At 49.0% G+C, this 12,506-nt stretch overlaps 1 protein-coding gene across 1 annotated transcript in view; it reads right to left on the bottom strand.

Annotated features, from left to right (window-relative positions):
* FNBP1 (formin binding protein 1) overlaps nt 1–12,506 on the bottom strand; it is a 230,759-nt gene that overhangs the window by 28,327 nt on the left and 189,926 nt on the right. The window contains exons 13-14 of the mRNA XM_048512254.1: nt 10,882–10,991; nt 3,868–4,000 (exon numbers count right to left, since the gene is read on the bottom strand). Of these exons, the coding sequence (XP_048368211.1) occupies nt 3,868–4,000; nt 10,882–10,991 (243 nt within the window). The remainder of the gene's footprint in view (nt 1–3,867; nt 4,001–10,881; nt 10,992–12,506) is intronic.

Below are 12,506 nucleotides of genomic sequence, written 5' to 3' on the forward strand. Positions count from 1 at the left end.
CAGTAGAAATCTTGGGTGTGGCCTGAGGCTTCAACTTGACCTGTGGCTTGCATCCTGCATCCTCTGAATGAACAGCCCACCGGAATCTGAACCCATTTAAAATGAGGTACTGAGCTTTTTATTTGCCATTTGTATTTCATTCTGTTGGTTTTTCAGGGGGCTGCAACCTGCGGCTCTCCAGATGTTCATGGACTACAAATCCCATCAGCCCCTGCCAGCATGGCTGATGGGATTTGTAGTCCATGAACATCTGGAGAGCCGCAGGTTGCAGACCCAACTTTAAATGATACTTTGTCCTATTTGTAAGGTGCTTTGGGACTCATTGGGGAGAAAGGCAGTATAACGTATTGCAGTGATGGCGAACCTATGGCACGGGTGCCAGAGGCGGCACTCAGAACCCTCTCTGTGGGCACATGCACATAGAATTCGTCATGTGGGTGTCATGCACACATGTACACATCAAGGCTGGCCTGGGCCACTGAGCACGATTTGCATGCACCGCGGAGAGCTGGGAGGACTTGGCTGGCGGGCCTGGTGCCTGTGCTCTGGGTGGCTGATGCCTGGGTTGGGGGGTGTAGAGGAGGCAGAGATGCTAGAGAGGCACAGAGCAGTGCGCGCAGGACTTGCTGGAGGCTACAGAAGGCTGGCCCCTGCTCGAGCTGGTGGGGCGGAGGAAGAGGGAGCCAACCGTTTTTTTTTAAACTAAAACCTCAGCATTCAGGTTAAACTGCGGGGTTGGCGCTTTGCAATACATAAGTGGGGTTGGGGTTGCAATTTGGGCACTCGGTCTCAAAAAGATTCACCATCACTGGCGTATTGCCTAAAAATGGATTCAGCCTCCACTTAAGCAGGACACAAGTCAGTGCCAGTCAGTGCTGGACGTAGCCATGTCTAATGTGCAAAGGAACTGAGAAGATGACCCGGAAGGGGGCGGGCAAGTGGTCAGCTAGAGAGGACTGTCAGACCACTCCATCTCTGCACCACGGGATGGGATTAAGGCCCAACCCCCTTGGGAACTAGTGTCCAGGGGTGGCGTTGTGTGACATGGATGGGGGGCATGATGCGGATTATAACAGAAGACGTTCTGGCACTTAAACTTTCGTTCTGGAAATAAATGTCTCAATGCTTTTTTCCTGATGCTGTTTCATAATAAAGAAAGCATCTGAATACAGAGGGCCTTTCCCCACTTACCTTAAGCTAAGCCCCACCGCTTACTCTCCTCGCTAGGATGGGGTCCTCTCCCCGCACTCCTCACCTACAGGGCGGCGACAGCCGCCAGCTGCCCCGACGCCAAATACCTAAGCACGCGGCATCCCTGGCGCTCTTGTAAACGGCGCCTTTTGATGACCCTGCGCAGAGCGCGGGGTCGTGGGGACGCCCAGGCGCGCGGCATAGGGGGGATCGTCGAGAGTGGGGAAACGCCCAGAGTCTCATTATTGAACAATCCAGGGCCATGACACCCTCTGTCCTTTTGTGTGCCCTCAGACCGATACTCTCAGGTCTGATAGCCTGCTTCTTTTCAGAAGTTAGTTGCAGAGACTCTTCCTCTCTAGCAAGACAGCAGCACGCTGCCTTTCCCTCTTTCCTATCCTAAATGTACTTCCTAACAAACATTTACCTTTTGCCCTTTTAATCAGTCTGTTGGCTGCTTCTCAGTGCAGTGAACTCTAGCAGTAAGAACAGTCGATACTGAGATACTGCCGCCCACGACACACGTTTTATCCTCACAATACCTCTGTGGGGTAGGATAGGCTGAGATTAAGTGAATGACCCAAGATTTCCTCAGCAGCTTCAAGGCTAAAAGGGGGGGTGGATTTGAATGCAGATATTCCCTGCTCCTAGTTTCACATGCCAATTACTACTGTGCCATCATTTATTTATCTTACTTCTTTAAAATGCTCATATTCCTGCCTTAGTCCTGGGCATTTCAGGGCCCAGAGGTGAGAATTCCAGTTAAGGGATCAGGACAGAGATGCTCTCTGTATATCTCATATCATCTCCGTGCACTTGAACACAGTCTACTTTGAGGTATACAATAACATCAGGCAGGGTTAACTCTTCAGGGGTCTGTAACCGGCAGCTCTCCAGATGTTCATGGACTACAAATCCCATCAGCCCCATGTGTGTGTAGATGTTCATGGACTACAAATCCCATCAGCCCCTGTGTGTGTAGATGTTCATGGACTACAAATCCCATCAGCCCCTGTGTGTGTAGATGTTCATGGACTACAAATCCCATCAGCCCCTGCCAGCATGGACAATTGGCCATGCTGGCAAGGGCTGATGGGATTTGTAGTCCATGAACATCTACAATAATAATACTTTATGCTTGCCTGCTCCCCACCTGTTCTGCTGTTCTTGATCTAAGGCAAGTAAGTATTATGGCTGATTGCTGGTTTTGTTTTTTTAACCCTTTAAATGTAATATCAAGATTCCTTCTACTGGTATTATGAAGGCCTGCCTCCACTCCTCACAGGGGTTGACAGCTGGCAATTCCCCCCCCCCCCAAAACAATAGCAGCCTGCATGATATCGATATAAGGAATATTGATATTACAGCATTATTACATTTAAAGGGCTAAAAAACCCCAAATTGACAATCAACAATCTTGAGAGCAGGTGGATTCTCATCTGGAGAACCGGGTTTGATTCCCCACTCCTTCACTTGAGTGGCAGAGGCTTATCTGGTGAACCAGAAGTGTTTCCCTTGGGCTAGCCACAGTTCTCTCAGAACTCTCTCAGCCCCACCTACCTCACCAGGTGCCTGTTGTGGGGAGAGGAAGGGAAAAGGAGTTTGTCAGCCCCTTTGAGTCTCCTTACAGGACAGAAAGGTGGGCTATAAATCCAAACACCACTTCTTCTTGCCCGGGTGCTCTGCTCGCCTCTGTCCTGCTCTTCCTTCACTGCGGCCGCCGCCACCTCCCCCCTCTCTCTGTCCCTCTTTCACAGAGCAGGGAGGAAGGAGTGGGGTGGGGAAGACTGGAAGGAGTGAAAAACCCGAAGCGAGGGAGATCATCGGGGTTTCCCCACTCTCACCAACAGCAGGGCTTCTAGGATCAGGGATGCTGTAAGTGTAAGTGCATCTATACAGAAGTCTCCGCTGCAAAGGAAACGTTCTCTCACTGCCTGGCACAGCAGCAGTGTACCCTCACAGGGTACTCCCAAAACTCCTAGCTTCATTTGCTAGCTCAGTGTTAACATGAAACATGGTTAATCTTGGCAAACACATTAGGACAAGACTCAGCCAAATGCAGGAGTCAGTCACTTATGGCAGTAGATCAGCTAAAGAAGGGGGGTGAGATAGTTCAGTAGTGGCGGCGGCACTCCATAACGGTGGATTGCTAACCCTTATCAGCCTTCGCCAGCATGGCCAATTGGCCATGCTGGCAGGGGCTGATGGGAATTGTAGTCTATAACATCTGGAGTGCCAAAGGTTCGCCACCACAGGTATAGTCCAATAACAGTATCGTAGCTATGAATAAGAAACAGCTACCACTATATCTGCACCAGCCCAGGTACAGGTCCTGAATTCAGAGACTGGACAATTATGTATTTTATTTTTCTTTCTCCTTGGCTGGTGTGTGTGTGTGAGAGAAAACTTGTTTGCTGATTAAAACTCCCCACGCAACGTTGGGAGGGAAGGCAACGTGGTGTAGTCAGACCTTGGAAGCTAAAGAGAGTCTGTTCTTGGAAGGGGGGCCATCAAGGAAGACCCTGCAGAGGAGGGCAACGGCAAACCACCTCCACTGCTCCGCTGCCTTGAAAGCTCCTCGCTGGAGTAGTGCCAGTGGATTGCAACCTGACAGCATAGACAGACATAATGCATCATTCGCTTTCCTCTAAGAATGTTAAAGTATCTTTCCTTTACCTCAAACTTCTGGGCCTCCAATCGCAGCTTTTCCAAGTTCTGCCCAAGTTCAGCGAGCTTGTGGTCCACGCTGGCAGCATCTCCCATCTGCGGGTTCTTGATGTAGACGTCCTTCATTTTTGTTAAGGCATCTCTACAAAAAAACAAGGCAAGTGTGTCAACTTCCCGGACATTGGGAATGGGCACCCATTTGAGCGGCATGTATATGTCGGAACTTGGAAACAGAGATGACTCTTCCCCCACCCCACAAAAAATAGCAGAGACTATATCACACAAGAGCTCTATGAGGTAGTTTAGTTAAACCATAGTGATGTACCCAAGATTGGCCAGCTAGTGTCAAGGTTCAGCATGGAGATCTGAACTTGGTCTTTGATGATACCACGATAGCTCTCCTTCAGAACCCAGATCCGGGTTCAGTCCTTGGAATCCCAGGTTAAAATGGTCTTATGTAGCTCAGTCTGCAAGGCTCCCTGATTGAGACTCTGAAGAGCTACTGTCACTCAAAGTGGAAAGCACCAGGCCCAACAATCTGAATCAATTATTGCTTTAATAGGATCTTGTAGGGTTTTTCTTGTTGTCAGTAGCTTCCAGTAATTTTGTATTTTCTCCTGATGCTTTGTCTGCACCTGTGGCTGATTTCTTTAGATGCCACAGATGGAAGCGAAACATCAGAAGAAAATACTACTGGAACACAGCCATACAATCTGGAAAACCCACAACATCCTAGGCCCTTTCCCCACTTACCTTTGCTGCCCTTTGCTGCGCGCTACTCTCAGCGCACGGCATCTCTGGTGCTTGGCATCTTTACGTGACCCTCAAGCACTCTGTGCGGGTCACCAAAGTGCTTGCGGCCTTTGAGGAGCGCCTAGGGATGCCTGCTACTAGGGGCGAAATGCACCGCGGGGCGGCTGTGTTGTCGCCGTCCCTGTAGTGGGGAGTGCCGGGGACCCCACACTACTTGAGGAGAGTAGCGCGGGGCTTAAGGTAAGTGGGGAAAGGGCCCTAGTGATTCTGGCCGTGAAAGCCTTCGACAATACCCGGCTTTAAATATTTGCACAGTGTGGGCAAGTAAATGAACTTTGCCCCTGCAAGCAGAGGAACGTTACTGGCTGCCACTGGAAACCTTTGCTTTCCTAAACTGCTTTAAGTGGATGAGAGGACAGTGGAGAAGCCGAGGACTCCCACAGCATCCTGGAGTCTACTGGGGTCAATTATCTGAGAGGAAGGCTGAGACGACAGAGAAACTGGTCAGTTGCAGGATGGGGCGCCATTTTGCAGACAGAGCTGTTCTGCCAGGGTTACGGTTGAGGACGGCAAACGGTGAGTTCCACTCCACTGTCCCTCCACCTGTTACGCGCCCTCCTCCTGCCTTGCCCCTATCTTCCTTTCACCTCCTGCATTCCTGATACTGATGTGAATGGTGGTTTTAAGGGGCATGATTTCAATTTAACTGTTGTCCCTCAGTGGAGTTTATGGTACTGAGATATGGTGGATTTTACTGCTTTTCTGTATACCGCCTGAAGCCCATATGGGGAAGGGTGACCTATAAAATGATTAAATAAATAAATTTCCAGAGAAAATAAATTTCCAGAGAAAATGTCCTCCAGGATTGTTGATTCTCCAGAATAATGAGTTGGTCACTGTGTGAGACAGGATGCTAGACTAAATGAACTATTTGTCTCCTACTACACAGCAAGGCTCCACTTCTTGTAAGCTCTGAGAGGGCAGTTATACCAGTTGAAGACTGGAAATGGATTTTTGGTCTTCACAACCTCTTTCTCAATTTAATTTCAGCAAATATACAGGAGAATTATTAATCTCTGTTCCAATGGCACACGATACCATATAAACCAGGCTATGTACACAATCCTGCTCCAGACGTTTGTTGTTATTGTGAGATATCCGGTGCAGATGCCCTGCATGTATTTTGGCAATATTCACCAACAGAAATATATTGGAAGGAAGTTTTGGAGCTAAGAATACAACTGACAGGGTGTAAAAATAGAGCCTATGAGGAAGATCTGGAAATTGTGATTAATTTCATTATGCCAGCCCATACGAATTTAGACGCTGATAGGGAAAACAATGCAGCTGCCTCCTATTTTGGACCAGTACAAAAGGATTTGGGAGGCTGTGTTAAGTTTAAAATTAATCATAAAGAACACGAAGTAGAATACAAAACAATATAGTCATTGAAAAAGATTTGCTAGAACTGAATCTAGTAGCACTTTAAAGATCAACAAGATTGTTGGGATATAGGCTTTTGAGAATGATTCCTTTCATCAGATACCAAAACCTGAAAAAGATTGCCAATTCCTTGGAAAAACAAATATCTTGGAATGTACAATGGTTTGGGGGCAGTTTTGTTGTTGTTAGCTTGCAATATTTGTATTTTTTAAAATATGTTTATGATTAAATTAAAAATACATGGAAGGCTTTGCCCTCCAAGGAGAAAGTTTCACCTTCCACGCCCAGTTCATAGACTTTTGAAGAGCACCTGGTTGGCTACTGAGAAAACGAAATCCTTGACAAGGTGGGCCGAATTCAACAGAGCTCTTTTTATGTTTTCAAGATACAAATTTTGTCTCCTGCGTTTCAAAGAAAGTGGAAGCGTTCCGTTTTCTAAAGTTTTCAAGTTATCCAGGCAGGTTTTGAAGTAGTTGCTTAGAAAATTTCCAGATTGCTGTCTTTTGTGGAATAAGATTCCCAAGGCTGATTTTCCCCCCCACAGATGAACAACAACAAGGAAGGCTCCACACAGAAGTTGGTCGGGTGCACAGGTTGACTTGGGGTGATAATGAAGATGTCGGGGCAGATCCAGAGGTGGGATCCAGCAGGTTCTCACAGGTTCCCGAGTAGGTTACTCATTATTTGTGTGAGCTTGTGAGAGGTTACTTAATTGCGGCATTTTGCCATGTGATTTTTTTGCCCTAGTTACGCCTCCTCAGCAGCAGTAGCGCCATTAACCGAAGCAGTCTAGGGGCAGGAGGTGCACCGGCGCGCAGCCCGCTTCGCATTCGCATTCATTTCCTTCTGCCCAAGGACCGGCACAGCCGACCGCGCCCTGCCACCTCGTCCCGCCTTCGAATGCCTCCCGGGCCTCTGGAAATCGCCGTCACCGGCCGCGTCTCCGCTCCAGCCCCATTGGCGCTACGCCACAGTTTGAATCCCACCACCATGGGAACCTGTTACTAAAATTTTTGAATCCCACCACTGGGCAGATCCCCTTTGGCCACAGCATTGTCACCTACAAATAGGGCCTCACAGGAATGGCCATGAAGCAACTCTGAACACAGCCCGATTAGCAAACACGCTGTGGCTGAGAAGGGGCATAAAATGTCTCCTTTGCTTTTCCATTCTCAGCCAGGCATCAACCACCCAATGCCTGTGGCTGCAAAGAGCCCGTCAGTCTGGGTAGGTCTTGCAGAATACGCTGGAATAAGAACAGTCTCTGTTCACACAGTCACACAGACTTGGGGGTTGTCAGTGACGGGATGCCATCTGGTTAAATGTTCTCACAGGTCCTTGGACAGAGAAAATTGCACATGGATCCATGGCTCTGGACCCTCGGCTGGCACCCAGCTCAGAAGGACGGGCCAAGCCTTGAATAATGGAAGTTTCCATAATAGGGGACGCTTCTGCCCAGAAAGCCCAGACTCTTCCTGTTGCCTCTCACTTGCCACGTGAATCACTCCGGATTGAAATCATTTTGCTTCTCACTTTTCCAAGAAACGAGTGAATTAAGGACAGGTTTTTCTTTAAAGCAGAGTTCACCAGAAGTCTGGCGTCATCTGAGAAAATCTGGCTGTTTTCAGATTTACGAGTTGCAAAAGAGTAGAAAGGATTTAACAGCCAGCAAAAGTTGCAAGGCGGGAGGAAGTCAATGCAAGTCCCAGAAATCCAGCAGCCTCCAAACATTCACAGGGCTGGCTGGCCCCTCCCCACCCTCTCTTCCCAGCACCAGAAAGACTCATTTTTCCACGGTCCTCCCCTGCAGCCCTGAATTTCCAGGAAGCCTCAACAGACTGGTGCAAAGAAACAAACTGTCAAGACTCCCGACGGCCACACCTCCACCAACCACAACTGCTGCTCATGTCTCAGTGGAGGCTGCCTCAGAGGTCAAGGAGAAGGAGAGCACGTGAAGCTGATGTACACAGAGTCTATCATGGGCAGCAGAGATGCAGGGTACAGTGGGGGACATGGGGGCTGTGAGCAGTGGGGCACTGGGAAAGGGCTCCTCAGCACTCAATGGATATCCAAAAGTGAGAAGGCGCAGTCAAAGGCAGAGTCAACAAATGTGAACAGGCAGGAGGTTTTAGAAGTGCATTTGTTAACCATGGGTGAGCCTTGTAACTGCAGACTAGAGTCCCACCCAACAGAGGGCCTTTCCCCACTTACTGTAAGCCCCGCGCTACTCTCCTCATGTAGCACGGGGTCCCGCTGGGCATCTCCCTACTTATTAGGGCGGCGGCGCAGTCAGCCTCGAAGCTGCTGTTGTCAAGGCTTCCTCAGCTGCCGCATCCTTTTGGCACTGGAGAAAACGGTGTGATGCCTTTGGATGACCCCGCGACAGAGCACGGGTCGTAGGACTGGCAAGCATGCCAGGGATGCCGGCCAAGGCTGAGAGCAGAGCACGGCATAGGGGGGATCAGGGTGAGTGGGGAAACGCCCAGAGTGTGGTGCTGACCCACGTCTGCGACTTTGGCTACCCAAACAGACATGACATGGGTCTCAATTTGTCTGGAAAAGGTGAATTGTGAATATGCACACACCTGATTTTGGATGGAAAAGGTTTTAAGGCTCCAATCTCTTTTCAACGTTGCTAACTGATACTACCCCCCTCCCTCCATCATGTTCTTAGCACTTTAAATGGGGGGGGGGGAGATTGGGTCTTTTTAAAAATAGTTGTTGATATTCTCAGCCTCAGCCTGGGAGCCAAAAGGTGGGTTTGACAAAAGATCTGAAAAACACGACAGGACCAGAGAACAAGTTCATTTCCAGGAAGCGTGGAGCACGGCTGGGTTAACATTCGATCTCACGGCTCAATTGCTTAAGCACAGACAATCAGGATTCTTTGCGTGTTTTGAAACGTGATGAGTGTGTGAAGGGAGAGAGAAAGGAGAGCAAGCAGGGCGGCTGCGTGGCCGTTGCCCCCGGGGCTGCTGTTCCAGATCTGTCCTTCTTGTGATCTTTGCTAGCTCTAATATGCCATGCGCCTCCCCCCCCCCCCACAGGGGCTTCACGGTTAGCCCCTCCCTGACCTATTTTATCTTACAAAGGCTGGGAACAGAAAGCCTGGACAAGACATTACACTGAAACACATCGATGTATTCAGCTTCTCAGAGAGGGAGCCGCGGAGCAGATTTGTTTCGACTGAGGTTGCTTTTTGTTTTGTGTAATGCTGGGGCCCTTGGGGTGGGCAAATGGCTCCCCCACCCCCACCCCCACCCCCACCCCCGGTCTCTGCAGTTCCAAGGATGACCAAATCTGGGCCAGGAGGAAGCTGCCACCCACTCAGTGCCGCTGCCTGCTCCAACAAGATAATGGCCCAGCCAAGTGTCCCTCAGGTGCCAGGGATTGAAGATGGTGACTGTGAAACACCAGACAGGTTCTGGTGGACAAATAGTGGCCAGAAGACCCATCTGCCCCCTATCAGTCATCCCGCCCCCCCCACAGGCCTCCCTTTCCACTCCACCAGTGTGCCTCCCCACCGGTGCGCCCTCCTCCCATTCACAAGGCCTCTCGCCACCTGTGACCAGTTGCCTGAGTCACCTGTCCCCAACAGCACTGGCAGGCGCATGCAGGTGGAAGTGCTGATGCCACGGCCACTAGGAGCGGCAGCACTGTGGCCAGTCACTTGTCTTTCCCCGGCTGGTCACCTGGGTGAAACAGCACTGCAAGAAACAGATGGGAAAGGCATGCAGACCAAAAGTCCATGGTGGGGAGGGGAGGCCAGCACTACTGCATGCTGGGGTAATTCTGCTTGGGGTTCGGTCTAGAAGTTTTCCGAGATGTCTTCATGGACTACCAATTGGCCATGCTGGTGGGGCTGATGGGATTTGTAGTCCATGAACATCTGGAGAGCCACAGGTTGCAGACCCCTGCACTAGACCCGGGCAGCTGCTGTGCCTCAGGGCATGCTGACCCTCTTCAGCCACTTAGTGCTGGGTCATCCCCTTAATCTCTATGCTTTATGCTGGCGAAGAAGAAGAAGAAGAAGGAGGAGGAGGAGGAGGAGGAGGAGAAGAAGAAGAAGAAGAAGAAGAAGAAGAAGAAGAAGAAGAAGAAGAAGAAGAAGAAGAAGAAGAAGAAGAAGAAGAAGAAGAAGAAGAAGAAGAAGAAGAAGAAGAAGAAGAAGAAGAAGAAGAGTTTGGATTTATATCCCCCCTTTCTCTCCTGCAGGAGACTCAAAGGGCTGACAATCTCCTTGCCCTTCCTCATTAGGGAACTCCAGGAAGCCCAGATAGGGTCCAGACAGCTTTACCAGCATGGCCAATTGGCCATGCTGGTAGGGGCTGATGGGAATTGTAGTTTCTGAACATCTGGAGAGCCGCAGGTTCCCTACCCCTGCCCCCTCACAACAAACACCCTGTGAGGTAGGTGGGGCTGAGAGAGCTCTGAGAAGCTGTGATTAGCCCAAGGTCACCCAGCTGGCCATGCGTGGGAGTGCACAGGCTAATCTGAATTCCCCAGATAAGCCTCCACAGCTCAGGCGGCAGAGCTGGGAATCAAACCCGGTTCCTCCAGATTAGATACACGAGCTCTTAACCTCCTACGCCACTGCTGCTCCTAGTTTTATTCTTAATCATAACAATTGCATAAATTATACAATGGGTGCAGAATATCTTATTTTGTGGTAATACAACTATTTAACTATAACAATAAATTTGTCAGCCTTTTCTTGTTGGCCCAAAGACCTCTGTATTCCCGAGTTGCATCTAACAGCTCCCCAAAACTTGCATCAGAATTGTGTATTGGAACACAACAGCCCTCCGAAACTGTTTCCAGGCCTACCTTTGATCCAGCTCCTTCTGAATATCCTTGTTGAGCTCATCCACCTTTTGCTGGAGTTTTTTCCTTCTTTGCTCTGGGGGAAGATTGCTGAAATCTTCAGGTCCTGCACCCTAAACACAGCACAAGCCCATCCAAGGAGAAAAAAAACCACAGGTTTATAAAATCTAAGGGAAATGTCTGCTCTGCAAACCGCAATGATCCCTCAGGGGAAACACTTTGCTTTGGATCTGCCAGATTATAGTGAATAAGAGAGAGCTCCAAAGTGTTTTAGAATTGATAAAAGTAATTGGAGCTCTGCCTAAAAGGTACCTTGAGTGCTGAATAGTTCTTCCTTGCAAGACCCTGCCTTGAATGGATTCAGACAATATTTTTTTCTCCAAAGGACTAAAGACATTAAGGCAGAGGAATCTCTGCATATGATGCACCTACTCATTCTTTTATTGTCTCTGGTCAAACAGATTTTAAAGCTTCAGAAACCTGTCTGACCAAAGAGAAAACTGTGGTGCAAAAGGAATTGATGCCAGCCACAAGGAAAGAGAAGCTGCCTGTGGCACTGTGAAATCTCACATACAATGATGATGCTTGCTAAAATAATACTATTAATTAGATTGTTTCCACGTTCCGTGGAATTGGCTTAAGATATAAAATATAACCATGTAAGAAGAAGAGTTTGGATTTATATCCCCCCCCCCCCTTCTCTCCTGTAGGAGACTTACAATCTCCTTTCCCTTCCTTCCCCCCTCACAACAAACACCCTGTTAAGTTGGTAGGGCTGAGAGAGTTCAGAAGAACTGTGACTAGCCCAAGGTCACCCAACTGGTGTGTGTGGGAGTACACAGGCTAATCTGAATTCCCTCAGATAAGCCTTCCCCACAGCTCAAGGCTGGCAGAGTGGGAGAATCAAACCCGGGTTCCTCCAGATTAGAATGCACCTGCTTCCACCATTGTGTCCACTGCATAGCCACTGCTGCTTCAGCCTTTAGCTGAAGCCTGCATCAATCGAGCCGGCCCTCCCATGGCAGCAGATGGTGTGCAACTGAAGTGGGTGCTGGGCATGTTTAAGCACTATGCTTTGAACCCCCCCCCCCCTTGCATTTGAGATGGGATTTGGGATCAATATCTTTGAATGCTTCTTTTTTTTTTTAGTTTGGAAATTAAACAGCATTAACATTATTAGTCACATTTCAAGAACATTTAATTACAGGAGTTAGTTATTTCCAGATGCCACCGTGAGAGTCAGAAAAACGTACTTCTTGCCTGACCAGTCAAGTAATGATGAGACCTGAAGATCAGACAGGGCCCCAAACAATTCTGATCAGGAATTGCCAATGATAGAGATATTCCTTATTCCTGCCAAGGGCAATTTGGAATTTGAAATGTATTGCCAGGGGCCCGGTTGAGGTCATAAAGGTGGTGGTGGTAGATGCATTCGGGCTGTCCAGATCAGGAGGCGACATCAGGTGAAGGGCTCACCCTCCGTGCCCTGTTGCTGGATTTCTAGAGGGACTGGTTGGCCACTATGTGATCCAGGTTGCTGAACTAGAAGGACTGCTGGTCTGACGCAGCAGGGCCCTCTTATGTTCTTAGGACCTTGAGTTTAGGGGCTTGAGCAGGAAACTGGAACA

Source organism: Sphaerodactylus townsendi, linkage group LG12 (assembly GCF_021028975.2).
Source record: "Sphaerodactylus townsendi isolate TG3544 linkage group LG12, MPM_Stown_v2.3, whole genome shotgun sequence".
NCBI classification, from domain to species: domain Eukaryota; kingdom Metazoa; phylum Chordata; class Lepidosauria; order Squamata; family Sphaerodactylidae; genus Sphaerodactylus; species Sphaerodactylus townsendi.